The sequence below is a fragment of the Phocoena phocoena genome, chromosome X (assembly GCF_963924675.1).
Source record: "Phocoena phocoena chromosome X, mPhoPho1.1, whole genome shotgun sequence".
Classification (NCBI taxonomy): Eukaryota; Metazoa; Chordata; class Mammalia; order Artiodactyla; family Phocoenidae; genus Phocoena; species Phocoena phocoena.
In genome coordinates, this window is record NC_089240.1 from 114,929,398 (window position 1) to 114,947,585 (window position 18,188).

Genomic DNA, 18,188 nt, shown 5'->3' on the forward strand with positions numbered 1-18,188 from the left:
GGAGGGAGGGAGACGCAAGAGGGAAGAGATATGGGGATATATGTGTATGTATAGCTGATTCACTTTGTTATAAAGCAGAAACTAACACACCATTGATAAGCAATTATACTTCAATAAATATGTTAAAAAAAAAGAAGAGGGCTTCCCTGGTGGCGCAGTGGTTGGGAGTCCGCCTGCCGATGCAGGGGACACGGGTTCGTGCCCTGGTCCGGGAGGATCCCACATGCCGCAGAGCAGCTGGGCCCGTGAGCCATGGCTGCTGAGCCTGTGCGTCCAGAGCCTGTCCTCTGCAGCAGGAGAGGCCACAGCAGTGAGAGGCCCACGTACCGCAAAAAAAAAAAATAAATAAATAAAGTGGGCAAAGGACTTGAATAGACATTTTTCCTAAGAAGACATACAAATGGTACATGAAAAGATGCTCAACAACACTAATCATCAGGGAAGTGCAAATCAAAACCACAGTGATATTTTATAATAACTATAGAAGGAGTATAACCTTTAAAAATTGTGAATCACTATATTGTACCCCTGTAACTTATATAATATTGTACAGAAACTATACTTCAATTAAATATTACACTAGTATTTGTTTGAGGAAAAGAGATACATGACCCTTACTACATGAGATTGTATACATTTAAGTAGAGAAGTGTAATAGTTACTGTAAACACACAAACACACACACACACACACACACACACACACACACACACACACACAATGAGACATCCCCTCACATCTGATTAGGATGGCCATTATCCAAAAATAAATAAATAAATAAAGACAAATGTTGGCAAAGATGTGAAGAAGCTGGAACCTCTGTGCATTGTTGGTGGGAATGTAAATTGGTGCAGCCACAGTGGAAACAGTATGGAAGTTCCTCAAAACACTGAAAATAGAACTACCATTTAATCCAGCAATCCAACTTTTGGTTATTTATCTAAATAAACTGAAATCAAGGTCTCGAAGAGACTTTTGCATTCCCACAGCCAAGTCGTGAAACAACATAAATGGCCATTGATGAATGAATGGATAAAGAAATGTGGTATGCACATGCATACCTCTTTAAAGAGGAGGAAATCGTGTCATATGTGAAAACATGGTTGAACTCTGAGGACATCATGCTATTTACCACAATAAAAATAGAAGGAAAAAAAGTGGAGGCAAAATGAAACTTCCTTAGGCAAATAAAAACTGAGGGAAACTGTCACCAGTAGACCTCCTATCAAATATTGTTAAAAGAAGTATTTCAGAGAGAAGGAAACTTGGACCTACATGAAAAGGAAGAGTGTCAGAGAATAATAAATGCAGTTAAAATAAAATCTTTTTTCTTATTCTTAATAGATCTAATAGATACCTGTTCAAAGTAATAAAAGCAACAGTATATTGAGTGATTTTATGTTATGGATACATGAAATGAATGAGAACAATAAGAGATGAGGGGAAAAAATTTAGAATACTCTGTTATAAGGTACCTGCATTACCTGTGAAATGGTAAGTGTTATGTGAAAGTGCTGTTAGGTTAATTGTAAATGGATATTACAAACTCTAGGGAAATCACTAAAATTTTTTCAGAAAAAGACAAAGAGAAGAAGAGAAAATGAAATCATATAAAATGTTTAACTAAAACCAGAGAATGCAGGACTTCCCTAGCAGTCCAGTGGTTAAGACTCCGTGCTTCCACTGCAGGGGGCAGAGGTTCAATCCCTGGTTGAGGAACTAAGATCCCACATGCCGGGTGTCACAGTCAAAATTAAAAATAATAATAAAACCACAGAAGGCAGTAAAAGGGGGGCAATAAAGAAAGAACAAGGGAAATGAATAGAGAATGGTTACAAACATTTTAGATATTAATCCAACTATAACTATAATCACTTTAAATATGAATGGTCCAAATATGTCAGTTAAAGGACAGAGATTCTCAAAGTGGATTAAAAAAGCAAGACTCAATTATATATTGTCTACAAGACACAGACAGATTATAAGCAAAGGTATGGAAAATGAAATATTAACAGCAATCAAAAGATAGCTGGATTAGCTATATTAATTTCAGAAAAAGCTGACATCAGAACATGGAAAACTATCAGGGATAAAGAGAGAGAATTACAGAAAGATACAAGGGCCATTTCTCCAACAAGACAAAGCAATCCTTAACATGAATACACCTAACAACAGAACATCAAAATACATGAGGCAAAAAAAAAAGTGATAGGACTTCCTTGGTGGTGCAGTGGTTAAGAATCCACCTGCCCACCAGTCCCCTCCACCAGGAAGCCTACACAAGCCCCTGAACCAACCTTATCCACTGGGGGCAGACACCAAGAACAACGGGAGCTATGAACCTGTAGCCTGCGAAAAGAGACCCCAAACACAGTAAATTAAGCAAAATGAGAAGACAGAGAAATACACAACAGATGAAGGAGCAAGGTAAAAATCCACCAGACCAAACAAATGAAGAGGAAATAGGCAGCCTACCTGAAAAAGAATTCAGAGTAATGATAGTAAAGATGATCCAAAATCTTGGAAATAGAATGGAGGAAATAAAAGAAACATTTAACAAGGACCCAGAAGAACTAAACAGCAAACAAACACTGATGAACAACACAATAAATGAAATTAAAAATTATCTAGAAGAAATCAATAGCAGAATAAATGAGGCAGAAGAGCAGATAAATGACCTGGAAGATAAAATAGTGGAAATAACTACCACAGAGCAGAACAAAGAAAAGAGAATGAAAAGAATTGAGGACAGTCTCAGAGACCTCTGGAACAACATTAAACGTACCAACATTCGAATTATAGGGGTCACAGAAGATGAAGAGAAAAAGAAAGGGTCTGAGAAAATATTTGAAGAGCTTACAGTAGAAAACTTCCCTAACATGGGAAAGGAAATAATCAATTTTAAGTCCAGGAAGCACAGACAGTCCCATACAGGATAAATCCAAGGAAAAACACGCCAAGACACATATTAATCAAGCTATCAAAAAATAAATACAAAGAAAAAATATTAAAAGCAGCAAGAGAAAAGCAACCAACAATATACAAGGGAATCCCCATAAGGTTAACAGCTGATCTTTCAGCAGAAACTCTACAAGCCAGAAGGCAGTAGCAGAACATATTTAAAGTGATGAAAGGGAAAAATCTACAACCAAGATGACTACCCAGCAAGGATCTCATTCAGATTCGATGGAGAAATTAAAACCTTTACAGACAGGCGAAAGCTAAGAGAATTCAGAACCACCAAACCAGCTTTACAACAAATGCTAAAGGAACTTCTCTAGGCAGGGAACACAAGAAGAGGAAAAGACCTACAACAACAAACCCAAAACAATTAAGAAAATGGTAATAGGAACATACATATCGATAACTACCTAAAATGTAAATGGATTAAATGCTCCAATCAAAAGACATAGACTGGCTGAATGGATACAAAAGCAAGACCCGTACACATGCTGTCTACAAGAGACCCACTTCACATGTAGGGACAACGTAATATATTAACAACCACTGAGTTCTACACTTTAAAATGGTGGATTTATGGTATGTGAATCATATCTCAGTAATGAATCAAGTAACCCAATTTAACAATAGGCGAAGGATCTGAGTAGACGTTTCCCCAAATGAAGGTACACCAATTACCAATAAAGCACATGAAAGATGCTCAACATTGTTAGTCATTAGGGAAATGCAAATCAATATCAAAATGAGATATCGTCACTTCATACCCTCTAGAATGGCTATAATCAAAAAGACTGATGATAACAAATGTTGGTGAGGATGTGGAGAAAATGAAACCGTCATAAATTGCTAGTAGGAATATAAATTGGTGTAGCCACTTTGGAAAACAGTCTCACAGTTCCTCTAAAAGTGGAACATAGAGTTAACGTATGACCCAGCAACTTCACTCCTACGTATCTACCCAAGAGAAATGAAAACATAGGTCTACACAACGACTTGTACATGAATCTTCATAGTAGCACCATTCACAGTCCATATGTCCACAAACTGGTGAATGGAAGAACAATATGTATCCATACAATGAAATATTTTTCATTGTATGTATGGCAATTTAAAAAAACAATGTACTGTTAAGTGCAACAACATGGATGAACCTTGAAAACATTATGCTGACTGAAAGAAGCCAGACACAAAAGGCCATATGTTGTGTGATTCCACTTAAATGAAATGTTCAGAATAAGCAAATCCATAGTGACATAAAGTATTTTAGTGGTTGCCTTGGGCTGGCAATGGGGAGTGACAGCTAATGAGTATAGGTTTGTCTGGAGAATGATGAAAATCTTCTAAAATTGATTGTGGCGATGGTTGCACAACTCTGAATATACTAAAAATAATTTAACTGTACACTTTAAATGGGTGAATTGTATGGTATGTGAATTATATCTCAATAAAGTTACTATATTAAAAAAGAAATGGTAAAATTTTATTTCTTAAGCTGGGTGGTGGGTACATGTGTGCTCATTTTATGATAATTCTTTAAGTTTGCATTTAGATTATTCACTTTGTAGGTGAAATACATGTGTTAATAAAAACATTTTTTTTAGAAGTCTGACAGACCTGGATTCTAATTCTGACTCAACCACTTAACAGCTATGAGTACTTGGGCAGATTACTTAAGCTTCTAATGTCTTATCTGTAAAGCAGAGATGATGGTAATAATAGTAACTCCCTCATAGGCTTTTACATCATGTGCCTGGCACATTGTCAGTGTTATTTTTAGCTCTGAGCAGTTGAGCCACTTGCCTAAATAATCCAGAGTCATGGCTTCTCTTTCTTTAAACTCCAACTTCCATATTTGCTATATGCCACAAGAGTTCACAACTTTCATCAGGGAAGTAAAATTCACCTTCAAGTAGGACCTACTGAATTCTACCTTCAAAATGCCCTTACATAACAGCTCTATAAAGCCAATCAAGCTCCTAATGAACCAGGACAAAGCCAAAGTTCCCATCACTTCTGAGGGCTGTTGTCACCCACTGTTCCAGCCTGGGTCTGGGAGTACAAGTCAAATTAAGAGAAGAATAATCTTTTCAGTCTTGAGTAGCCTCCAGAATCATGTCGGTTCTGAATCTAGTCTCCAAGTTCAGTCATAAGAGACTCTGTGTGTTGGTCTTCCTATTGTCCCACCTGGATTCCTAGCACATGGCTTCAAAGTCCAAACTGTGTCTTCAAGTCTATGCTACAGAATTCTGGCCCAGATGAGTGTATCAGTGAATGTGTCAAGGATGAGTCGTCAGAGTGTAAGGAAGGGTAGGAGAGATGTGAGCTTATCTGGGTCCCTTGTAAGGACTCTTAAAGGAGATACTGTGCTGCTGTTCTCCATGAATCTGAAACAATTTATGTTCAAGTATAATTGTCATCAGAGACCTTTGCTTAGAGTACCTGACACCCAGTTCACAGGGTTAGTTTCCTTCCACCTTTCCCTGCTGATACCTGCCTTTTAGCCATATTACTACTTGAGACTTCCTCTACCAGACAAAGGGAGAGTGAAAAAGAGATGAACCTAGGCAGCTTAGCTCTGCAGCAACTTGGATAAAACATTCACTGGGATGGGGAAGGCTAAACCATTGGCTCTGAATAGAATTTTACTTCAAGAAAGCCTTCCCTGACCCTTCGTTCACTCCACACTTTGATACCACGTTCAAAGTCTCACAGCTTCCTTTTAATTACCCTTTTCTAATACAACATGTTTACAACATTTAATTTCATGTCTATTTCTCTCAAGAGTCTATGCTCCATGAGGGAAGGGACCTTCTCTTCCTTGTTCACCACTGTATCCCCATCAACTACTATAGGACCTTGCACATAGTAGGTGCTCAATAAATTATTTGTTGCATGAATGGACAATAAATCCATACAACAATGAATCAATTTCTGGTATGATGAATGGGGATAATCAAGAGTTCAGTGGGAGATCTTGGATTTCCAAATGAGGTAGTCCTGGGAAAGGATATCATTGCAGAGCAGCTTTTTGGGGAAAATGTTAATGATTTACCTGTGCTGGGTGAGTACATTTACAGCTGAAGGATGATTTGCACAGTAAGCCAGATACATAGATTTAAAATGAGGCATGAGGTTCAGTAGACAACCACCTACTTTGTGTTGGTTTTCTGGAAACCTGTAAGCAAAACAGGTGAAACGCAGAATGTAAAATAGGAAACGGGATAAAGGAAGATGATTCCAATTAAACCTGGCAACACGCAAACCTTATGAATTCTTTTGCCAAAGTTAAAAAGAAACTTCTATATTATAACCATTTTATCTATGAAATGCAAGTTCTTGGCCACTGTTTTAAACTCTAGCCACCAAACATAGCTCCAATATATAGGGTCAGATACTTATTTGGAATTACTAGGGTTTTTTAAGATGCTTATTCAAATTATAATATTCAAATTTAGCCGGGCACACTAAATATACTCTTGACTAATTTGCATGAAGTTCAAGTACAGACAAAACTAACTGAATCCAAAAATGACACATCACAAAGGAGTATTATGTAGTCTTGGTGGCCTGGTGTTGCTAGGCAAGGTGACATCCAGATGTTTAGAATTACATGGCACCCATTTTAGTTTGCAGAAAAATCAAAAAAACACAAGAAAGAAAAAAAATTACTCGGAATTCCACCATTCAGAGATATCTATTATAACAATGTTGGCATATTCCTTGGAATCTCTTCTACATGTTTCCATATAAAATGAAAAGCAAAGATTACAAATCTAAATAGTAATCTGCTCTTCTCACTTAGTCACCATCTTTCCATACCAATAATATGGATCCCTATCAGCGTTTGCAGTGGTTCCTCAGGTCTCTTTACAGGGGGTTCTCACCAGCTTCGTCCCTGGACAACCACCTGTGTCTCATTAAGCTCAAGAAACAGGCAATTGCCCCAAATTCCCTATAGACGATGAAAGTCACCAATTCTCCGAGATCCACTACTTGGAAAACGAATCTTGCTCCAGAAACATATTGCCTGATGATCATCACAGTTCATTCTGCACTTCAACGAGCTAGCTAGCCATCAATGATGCGTTGTGGTTCACATAAAGATATTACTTGGGGCTTCCTTGGTGGTGCAGTGGTTGAGAGTCTGCCTGTCGATGCAGGGGACGTGGGTTCGTGCCCCGGTCTGGGAAGAGCCCAAATGCCGCGGAGTGGCTGAGCCCGTGAGCCATGGCCGCTGAGCCTGCGCGTCCGGAGCCTGTGCTCCGCAACGGGAGAGGCTGCAACAGTGAGAGGCCCACGTACCGCAAAAAAAAAAAAAAAAAAATTACTTAGAAAAGTAATTCGCAATGTACAAAAGAAAAATATCTAATCGATGACAAGGGCATCATCCATGGTCGATTCAGACCTTATTTGTCAATATGATTTTTAAATAAAGTGAGAAATAACTGACCAGATGTAGAGTCCTGATAAGCAACTAGTGGGTTGACTCTGTGAGTACCACAACCTAGTAGATTTTCTCTGTACTGGGGCAATTTATCAAAGTTGGAATAAATGTATAAATGCATAATAACTGCATAAATATAAAGTGCCCCTATCTAAGACAACAGTTAAAAGAAAACAAAACACACCAAAAAACCCAATGTTGCTAGCTATCCTGATGGCGACGTGCGACACTTACTTTGAACATTCTTCCAAGGCTTGGCAGAGCGTCTGTTGAAACGTGCATACTTCCTCGAAGTTTCCCAATAAAGATGTAAATTCCACAGTACTCAGACTGAAAAATATATATATGTAGTTTCAGTGAAGAGAACTTGGGGATGACTCTAGTTATCTATCTCTAGTCTAGTTAGCTGATAGTTTGCTAGTAACTGGCAAATGGGAGAAGGGAAGCAATCCCTATATTTTAACTTTAGGTTTTTAATTGACACCAACTCTGTGATCTCAAGCAACTTTCTAAAGCTTCTTTCCTTGATTTCCCTTTTCCATAACAAGAATAATGATCCTAAAGAAAATGAGTGTTTATAAGGGACATTTAGGTATTTTACAAAGCAAGGAGTAAATGAATAACAAGGCTTAACATCTAAGCATCTACAGAGAACAGACTGGTGGTCGCCAAAGGGGGGGAGGGGGGTGGAATGGGGGTCAAAAGGTTCAAGCTTCTAGTTATAAAATAAGTAAGTCATAGGGATGTAATGTACAGCATGGTGACCACAGTTAATAATACTGTACTGCATAGTGGAAAGAGTTGCTGAGAGAGGAGATCTTAAAAGTTCTCATCACAAGAAAAAAAATTTTGTAACTGTGTGTGACGATGAATGTTAACTAGATTTATTGTGGTGATCATTTCACAATATATACAAATATAGAATCATTACACCGTACACCTGAAATTAATATAATGTTATATGTCAAATACATCTCAAAAAATATCTAAGTATCTAAATGGGTAGAATACATCATAGCTGGGAATAAGTGTAAAAACTTTTGAATACTCTCCTCTAGAGGAGCTGGGAAAGTTAATTGAAAGACATTACATGTGCTATTCATAAATCAACGGAAGGAAATCTTGAGCGGAAATAGGAGGGAAGAAAATAGTACTGATGTGTTTGTTTGCTTTTGGAATGGAATGGAGTCAAACACAAACTGAACCATTTTAATCCAGTGCCTCTGTACTAAAGAATTCTCTCATGCTTTCTTCCCCTACCAAATAATAGGTGATAAAAACAAGAGCCAGCACTAATACAGCGCTTAACACTGAGGTAAGCATTTTACAGATAACAGCTCGTCTTAACCTTACAACAACTTTATGAGGTAGGTACTATTGCTGTCTCTGTTTTACACATAGGGAAATCCAGGCACAGAGAGGTTAAAGCAAATCAGCCAAAGTCCCAAATCCAGTGAATGGTGAAGCCAGAATTTGAACCCAAACATTCTAGCTCCAGAGTCCATGCTCCTAACCACTTTTTTTTTTTTGTTTTGCGGTACGCGGGCCTCTCACGGCTGTGGCCTCTCCCGTCGCGGAGCACAGGCTCCGGACGCGCAGGCTCAGCGGCCATGGCTCACGGGCCCAGCCGCTCCGCGGCATGTGGGATCTTCCCGGACCGGGGCACGAACCCGTGTCCCCTGCATCGGCAGGCGGACTCTCAACCACTGCGCCACCAGGGAAGCCCCTAACCACTTGTTGAGAGAAAACTTTTCTGAAGATTTACTTAAAAGGCCAATGTCTGCCACATGTTCTTTCTCCTTAATAATACAAGGGGAGGGTTTCCAGGAGAGTAATTTTTGCTGACAAAGAAAAGGAAGACCCAAAAAGACGTTACCAGTAACCCCTGGAGTATAAAAAGCACCCAGTTCCTCTGCTCTGATGCCCTCCTGAACCACAAGCTGGAAAACCCCTCTCATGGGTGTCAAAAGTGAAACCCTTTAGCCAGCTTCCCTGGCTGCTGTTCCCCCATAGCAGCAAGAACCTGACTGGGGGCTTATCTGGACCTTTCAGGATCAAACAATAAACAGTCCCCTTTGCTCAAATCACTTTGGGGTCTACAAGGCAGAACCAATGGGAAGTGACTAGAACTGCATTTTGAATTTCCTTGGGAAGAGTGCAGTTCTGACTCGGGTCTCTCATCTCCTCTGCCGTGGCTCTTTTCTTTTCCTTTGGCTATTTCTTGATTGCTAATCAGTCACTCCTCCATTTGAAATCTTACCATCTTCGCTGCCAGGGTTACCACTTCAGTTCCCCTCTCCTCCTCTGCCTGTCACCTCTAGAACACGGAACCACATTTTACTCGGTGGCAGGAGATGCAGTGGGTTGTGTCTGGCCACTGACTGACCGTGTGATGGGCAGGACAGTGAGCCTCTCTGGACTTTGTTTTTTTTTTATTTATTCAATGAGGATAGTCATTTCTTCCAGGGCACTAGACCCAATGATTCACTGAGGTTCCATTCAGCTCTAAGGGCTATGATTCACAGAGCACTTCATGTTTCACATAATAATAACAAAAGCCACTTTGTTGTTGATCATTTAAACTCTGACAAAACACAGGAATACAAAATCCTTTCATACTGAAGTAAGATTCCCATAGTGCCATGAAAATAACCGAGTAGGAAATTTAACAGGACATTATGCCTAAGCAAGCATTATTTAGGAAAAGGGAGAAAATAGTGAAATACATTAAACTTATTTAAGCCTGAAGCCAACAGTTTAGGCAATTGTTTGGCAAAAATAAACTCTTAAACTGAGGTACAAGAAGAGGTGTTTGTCCTCCATTCTATGTATCGACTGCTAAATTTACCATTTGACTTATAGATCATAATCTCCAGTAAAGTTTAGTCCATTAAAACAAAAAACACACATAAATGCAGTTAGCTATTATTTGTTACATATGCCAGGCCTACAAGCACTAAAAAATGAATGGTCAATATTTTTCTTTTGTGAAAAGTAAGTTTTCAATTCAGGCCTTCAGATTTCTAAGACCAGGATAAGGTTTGAATATTTTTAACGCCTCTTTCTCATTCACTTTTGCCTGGGTGAAATACTGGCTTGAATTGCTCTTAGGAAGATTCACAAAATGCCACGCTTTTTCCATTCTGGGAGCGTGGGAAAGAGTTTCTGCCGTGGCAAGCCAAGGTCAGAGCGAGCACAAGAATTTCCAGTGTCTGTGCTTTCTGCATAAAAACACCAGCAAGTCCTTTTTCTGGAAGGTAAAACTAGATGCATCACTTCTAAAACGTACAAGATAAAAATGGTGACAGACAGAAAGGCAGATCGGCTCATTCCCGCCACAGCCAGAAGAGAAAGAAAGCCAAGCTCTCCAAAAGCTACATCTTGCATAATTTCTGTTGCCCTGACCATGTTCTTGGCAACCTGTGATCTGTGGAAATTCTTCTAAAGGGCAAAATCAATTATTCAGTGACGTAAGAGTAATGACTCCATCTACTGACATTATCATTATGCTTTGCTTAGTGAGAGGTTTAAAATATAAATCTTACTTGTTATTGGACTGCAGGGGTCTTAAGTAAGTAACAAGAAGAGACTGAAGTTCTTTAGCATACTCTTTTTCAGTGTCCAAGATATTCTGTAACACCTATGGAGAAACAAAGGTCAAGGTATTGTAACTGTCAGAAAAGTCCAAGGTAAAATAGAGTTTTAGATCTTTTAACCAAATTATCAGGAAAAAAAAGTCCTATTTATTCAGCTAGCACTGTAAGTAAGGAGCACAAAATCTGAATGCACTTTGTTTCATTCTAGTAAACTACTCTAATAATTGCATGACAACTGGTTATACTGCATAACTCATACGAACACATTTTTTCAGAATTACCCATAATTGGAGGGGCCTTGCCATTTTACACAGTACTACTCAGAATGCTTTCATGTGCTTTAAATCATTTTATCCTCAGCAAAGGTCTCAGCTAACAAAGGATCATCATTCCCATTTTATGGATGAGGAAATTGAGACCAGCTACCTCAAGACATAGAGATTCAGTGTCAGGATAATTTCATGATAACTGATGTCAAACATCAAAAAAGATTTCTTTATATTATGTTCTTGAGAAAACCTTTAGGTGACAAAATCTGAGGACACTGAATTTTTAAGCAGTTAAAGCTGGCTTTTTAATAAAGGTAAAAAGTGCTAGTATGAACATTTCAAAGAGAAAAAGAAGCTGAAATGTGAGGAATTTAACAAGGAAAATGATGCTTACCAGTATTATTAATGATAGCCAAATGAAAATCCTATCGGCAAAACAACCAATGTACAGGTCCACAACTTCTCTGCCCCCACCAACCCTGGGGTCACACCTCATTTCCCAGCCTCTTCTGGAGGCAGCTATAACCTTCATTCTAGGCTCCTAGAGATCACCAAGTTAATATTTTGGTGTATTTTCTCTCATATCTCCTAATCCATTCAACACAAATTTACTGAGTGCCTCCTTGGTGCCAAAGGCCATGCCTGTCCCTAGGGAGTTTCTACTCTGTCTTCAGAGGGAACCATTAAACACGGGCTCACACGACAATGTGAAGCATTCTTAGCCAGGAGAAGCCCCTTAGCCTACCAATATGCCAGACATATACTCACAAGACAGTGCATGATGACCTGCTATTGACAGGTGGAGTGGACAAAGCAATAGGAGGTCCAGGTAGCTGTGGGTTTTTTAGGAAACAACTGGACTGGAAGGTGGCCATCCAGGCTCTGCTACCAACGGACAGGTTGCTTCAGTTTTAAGGCTCATCTCAGATTGTGACACCTCACCTACCTCAGGGACCATTGTGAAGAGGTAAGTGTGAGACACTGTACAGGTAGGTGCTGGGTGAGCTGGGAAACAGTCCCTCCAATTTAAGGGGTTAAAAAAGGTTTCTCAATGGCAGCACTATTGATATTTCAGAGCAGATAGCTCTTTGTTGTGAGCAGATGCCCTGTGCACTGTAGGATGTTTAACAACATCCCTGGCATCTACCCACCAGATGTCAGTTGCATGCCACCCCCTACCCCATTATGACAACCAAAAATGTGTCCAGACATTGCCAGATGTCACCTGAAGGGCAATATGACTCCTAGTTGACAAGGACATAGGCCACAGGGTGGCTTCAAAAGCTAGGGCTTAAGTCGTAGCCCCTCCTCCCAGCCACTCATGTCTACTTTCAGTTTCTCTATTCCTCAGGGAGGAATGCCTACTCTCTAAAGGTGTAAGTGTAAATTTAAGGGCCTGGAGGTACCAGTGCTCTGTGAAATTAATCCAGGAATGGAACAGAAATGTTACCCCTATAGAAAGTCGAAGCACAACACAGGAAATTAGAAACTATCTTGAGATGAATAAAAAAGAAAACACAACATCAAAACTTATGGGATGAAGTTAAAGCAGTTCTTAGAGACTGTTAAATAGCTGTAAATGCCTACATCAAAAAGAAGAAAGAGGACTTCTGGTTTCCAGTCCAGCATTTAAGGCATTTGGAAGTCATCACTCCATCCTAAAAGCAAGTAAACAGTTGAACAACTAGAAAAAAACTTTGCTTACATCTGTCAGGGAATTGAGGTCACAGGCAAAAATGGTACACTTAAAATTGGAGAGACAGACAGGCAGATAGAGAATCATAACTTGCTGGACCAGAAGACCATGAGCAGAAGCCTCCATGGGAAGTGGTATCAGGGTACGAAAACCTGAACTGTAATTGATGAATTGCTGGGGGCTCAGTGCAGAAACATCTGAGAGTTAAAAACTCTAGGGGGTCCAGTCACAGAGGAGCACACCCACACTTCTGTGACATTTACCTCCAGAAGCTGTACCAGGTCATCACAATGAAGATAGGAGGAAAATCTCCCTTGTGCTTCAGGAGAGGGAAGGGAAAAGTAGCCATTTTGAAATTTACCAGAGCATTCTGTTCTTCATAACAAGGTCTGCCCTCAAGAGAGAAAGTATTTTACCAAACCCTAACCTATTGGGGTTTTATCAGAGCCTAATATACCTAGGGGAAGAGAAATACCCTACGCCAGCTCCCTCTAGCCTTCCTGTCCTATCTAAGGGAGGGGAAAAAAGACTGAGAAACACTGCTGCAGTTCACAATCTAGGGACATAAGCTCACCAAAAGCCTGAGACCTAATCATAGGACTTGAGAACACTTCCCCTGACCCCATACCTTACCACCATATTACTAAAGGCCTATTTACTGCAGTTCCTCTTACCTAGTACATCACATCTGGCTTCCAACAAAAAATTACAAGGCATGTGAAAAGGTAAAAAAACACAGTTTGAAGAGACAGAGCAAACATTAGAACCACAATCAGATATGGTAGGAATATTGGAATTATCAGACCAGGATTTTAATATAACAATGATTAATATGCTATGGGCTCGAATGGAAAAAGCAGACAACATGCAAGAACAGATGGGTATTGTAAGCAGGAATAAATACTGAGAAGGAATAAAAATGAAATGCTAGAGAGCAAAAACACTCTAATAGAAATGAAAAATGCCTTTGATGGGCTTGTTAGTAAGCTGGACCACTGAGGATAGAAGCTCTGGGCTTGAGGATGTGCCAACAGAAACTTTCAAAACTGAGAAGCAAACAGAAAAAAACCCTGAAAAATGGAACAAAATATCTAAGAACTGTGGGACAACGTCTAAAGGTGTAACCTATGTGTGATGAGAATACCAGAAGGAGAATAAAGAGAGAAAGGTACAGAAGAAATATTTGAAACGACAATGACTAAGAATTTCCCCAAATTAATGTCAGACACCAAGCCACAGATCCAGGAAGCTCAGAGAAAACCCAGCAGGATAAATGCCCCCCCTGCAAAATGTCCCCTAAGCACACCATATTCAAACTCCAGAAAAATCAAAGATAAAGAAAAAAAATCTTGAAAAAAGCCAGAGGATATAAATACTTTACCTATAGAGAAGCTAAGATAAGAACTATACGTGACTTGTCAGAAAGCATACAAGCAAGAGTAGAGTGGTGTAAAATATTTAAAGTGTTGGGGGAAAAAAAACCCACCAATCTGGAATTCTGTATCTTGTGAAATTTTCCTTCAAAAGTCAAGCAAAAATAGACTTTCTAGGACAAACAAAAATTGAGGGAATTTTCTGGCCAGCAGACCTGCTTTGCAAAAAGTGGGTTTTTTTTTTTTTTAAAGTTCAGAGAGGGATTTCCCTGGTGGTCCAGTGGCTAAGACTCCATGCTCCCAATGCAGGGGGCCCAGGTTCAATCCCTGGTCAGGGAACTAGATCCCACATGCTGCAACTAAGAGTTCGCATGCCACAACGAAGATCCTGCCTGCTGCAACTAAGACCCAGCGCAGCCAAATAAATAAATATTTAAAATTTTTAAAAATTAAAAAAATTAAGTTCGGGTGGGATAGGGAGGGTGGGAGGCAGATGCAAGAGGGAGGGGATATGGGGATATAAGTATACGTATAGCTGATTCACTTTGTTATACAGCAGAAACTAACAGAACAATGTAAAGCAATTACACTCCAATAAAGATGTTAAAAAATAAAATAAAAAATAAAGATCAGAGAGAAAGAAGATGTTATTGGTTAGAAACAGATCTACATAAAGAAAGAAAGCATGAAAGAAGGAATAAGTGAAGATCAAATAAAAACTTATTTTTCTGTAAATCAACTATACCTCAATAAAAAACTTTTATTTTTCTTCTTAATTGATCAAACAGATAACAGTTTGTTCAAAATAATAATAGAAACAATGTATTAGATTTTATATATATATATATAATGCTTATGTGTGCTTATGTATAAGTGAAATGAATGACAGCAATGATACAAGGGATAGGAAGGAGGGATTAGGAGCACTTTGTTATTGTAAAGTACTTGCACTTGTACCTGTGAAGCAATACAGTGTTATTTGAAAGTGGACTTGGACTAGTTCTAAATGTATATTGCAAACTCTAGGGCAATCACTAAAAAAGTAAAAAAAAAAATTCTAAAACTACACAAGCTACCAAAACTGACTCACAAAGAGGTAGAAAATCTGAATATCTCTATAACAAGTAAAGAGATTGAATTAATATTCAAAACAACTTCCCATAAGTTAAAGCCCAGGATGAGATTGCTTTATTGATTAATTCTACCAAAAATTTAAAGAATTCACATCAATCCTTCACAAACACTTAAAATCCTGGAAAAGAAGAGTGTACAAAGTTAGAGTGTATACTTCTCAATTTCAAAACTTACTAAAAAACTTCAGTAACAAGACAGTTTAGTACTGGTATAAAATAGATATATAGACCAATGGAATAGAATTGAGAGTCCAGAAATGAACTCATGGTGAACTTATTTTTGACAAGAGTGCTGTGAACTTCCAATAAGGAAAGAAAAGTCTTTTCAAAAAATGGTTCTGGCTAAATGGGAAAAGAATTTGATAAAGAATAGATACATGTATATGTATAATTGAATCACTTTGCTGTACACTTGAAACTAACACAACATTGTTAATCAACTATACTCCAATACAAAATAAAAAGTTTTTTAAAAAAGTATATAAAAAGTGGTGCTGGGACTTCCCTGGTGGTGCAGCGGTTGGGAATCCACCTGCCAATGCAGGGGACACGGGTTCGATCCCTGGTCCAGGAAGATCTCACATGCTGAGGAGCAACTAAGCCCGTGCGCCACAACTACTGAGCCTGTGCTCTAGAGCCTGTGAGCCACAACTACTGAGCCCACGTGCCACAACTACTGAAGCCCACGCGCCTAGAGCCCGTGCTCTGCAACAAGAGAAGCCACCGCAATGAGAAGCCCACGCACTGCAACGAAGAGTAGCCCCCACTCACCGCAACTAAAGAAGGCCCGTGCGCAGCAACAAAGACCCAACGCAGCCAAAAATAAATTAAATAAATAAAAACAACCAAAAAACAAAAACAAAAAACACATGTACCCTTTGATTGTGCAATCCCTCTTTAAAGACAAAAAAAGTGGTGCTGGGACCACTGAATAACTACATACAAAGAAAGAATTTGCACTCCTACTTCACACCATATACAAAAATTAACTCAAAATGGATTCAAGAGTTAAAACCACAAAACTCTTAGAAGAAAACAGAGGAGGAAATCTTCCTGATCTTGAATTCAGCAATAGATTCTTGGATGACACCAAAAGCACAAGCAACAAGAGAAAAAATAGATAAACTGAAATTCATGAAAATTGAAAACTTTTATGTATCACAGGACATTATCAAGAAAGTAAAAAGACAACCCACAGAATGGGGAAAATATCTACAAATCATATATTTGAAAAGGTTCTACTATTCAGAATATATAAAGGACTCTTACAACTCAACAATAAAAATAATCAGTTAAAAGTTGGCCAAGGATTTAAATAGACATCTCTCCAAAGAAGATATACAAGTGGCCAATAAGCGCATAAAAAGATACTCAACATAGTTAACCATTAGGGAAATGCTAATCAAAACCACAATACTACTTCACACTCATTAGGGCGGCTATAATAAAAAGAAAAAAATAGAAAGAACAAGTGTTGGTGAGGGTGTGGAGAAACTGGGACCCTCATACATTGCTGGTGGGAAAGTCAAAAATTGTAACTGCTGTGGAAAAGTTTGGCAGTTCCTCAAAAAGTTAAAGTTATTATATGACCCAGTAATTCCACTCCTAGAGAAATGAAAACATATGTCTGTGTAAAAATTTGCACATCAATTTTCACAGCAGCATTATAAATAATAACCAAAAAGTGGAAATAATCCAAAGGTCCATAAACAAAACCTGGCATATATCCATAATATGGAAGATTTATTCCGTCATTAAAAGCAATGAAGGGACTTCCCTGGTGGTCCAGTGGTTAAGAATCCGCCTTCCAATGCAGGGGACACAGGTCCGATCCCTGGTCGGGAAACCAAGATCCCACATGCTGCGGGGCAGCTAAGCCTGTGCACTCTAGAGCCTGCGCACCACAACTAAAGAGCCCGCGCACTGCAACTACGAGCCTGCATACCACAACGAAGATCCCGCATGCCGCAACTAAAACCCGACACAGCCAAATAAATAAATTAATTAAAAAATACTTTCCTTCTTTAAGAAATAAAAATGAAGTACTGATACATTCTACAACATGGATGAACCTTGACAATACTATGCTAAAAAAGAAGTCAAACACAAAAGAACAAATATTGCATGATTCAATTTATATGAAACATCCAGGATAGGGAAGACCCATAGAGACGGAAAGTCGATTAGTGGTTGTCAAGGGCTGGAGGGAGTGACTACAAACGGGTACAGGGTTTCTTACTGGGGTGATGAAAATGCTGGAAAGTAAGATGGTGGTGATCACCACACAACTCTGTTAATTTACTAAAAATCAGTGAATTGTACACTTTAAAGTGGTGATTTTTGTGCTGTGTGAATTATGTGTCATTATAGTTGTTATTTTAAAGTCAAAGCACAAATTTCTCATCTGTTAATAGAAACTTTTCTGTTTTTTCTCTGACTCCAAGTCCTCATCCAGTAGTGTCCTTCCAAACTCAAATGTGTCCATTGTAAGCGGTCTCTGCCCAGCTGGGCTGCTGTTCGTTGCAATGTGTTAAATAATCATTTATACTCATGCTCAGCACTAGGATTCATTTTTTATTCTTAAAAATGGACAGAGCTGCACTAGAATTCAAGAGTACCACATTTTATTAAGAGGTAAAACTCATACGCAGACTACCGTTTTAGCAACATTTGTCTACAGTATTTGTATTGGAGGAAAAAGAGGATGGTGGCCTGG

General features: G+C 38.8%; 1 protein-coding gene across 1 annotated transcript in view; it reads right to left on the bottom strand.

Moving 5' to 3' along the window:
• Window positions 1-18,188, bottom strand: part of ARHGEF6 (Rac/Cdc42 guanine nucleotide exchange factor 6) — a 115,907-nt gene that overhangs the window by 33,771 nt on the left and 63,948 nt on the right. Inside the window, exons 7-9 of the mRNA XM_065901336.1 lie at window positions 10,951-11,045; window positions 7,640-7,735; window positions 6,014-6,136 (exon numbers count right to left, since the gene is read on the bottom strand). Of these exons, the coding sequence (XP_065757408.1) occupies window positions 6,014-6,136; window positions 7,640-7,735; window positions 10,951-11,045 (314 nt within the window). The remainder of the gene's footprint in view (window positions 1-6,013; window positions 6,137-7,639; window positions 7,736-10,950; window positions 11,046-18,188) is intronic.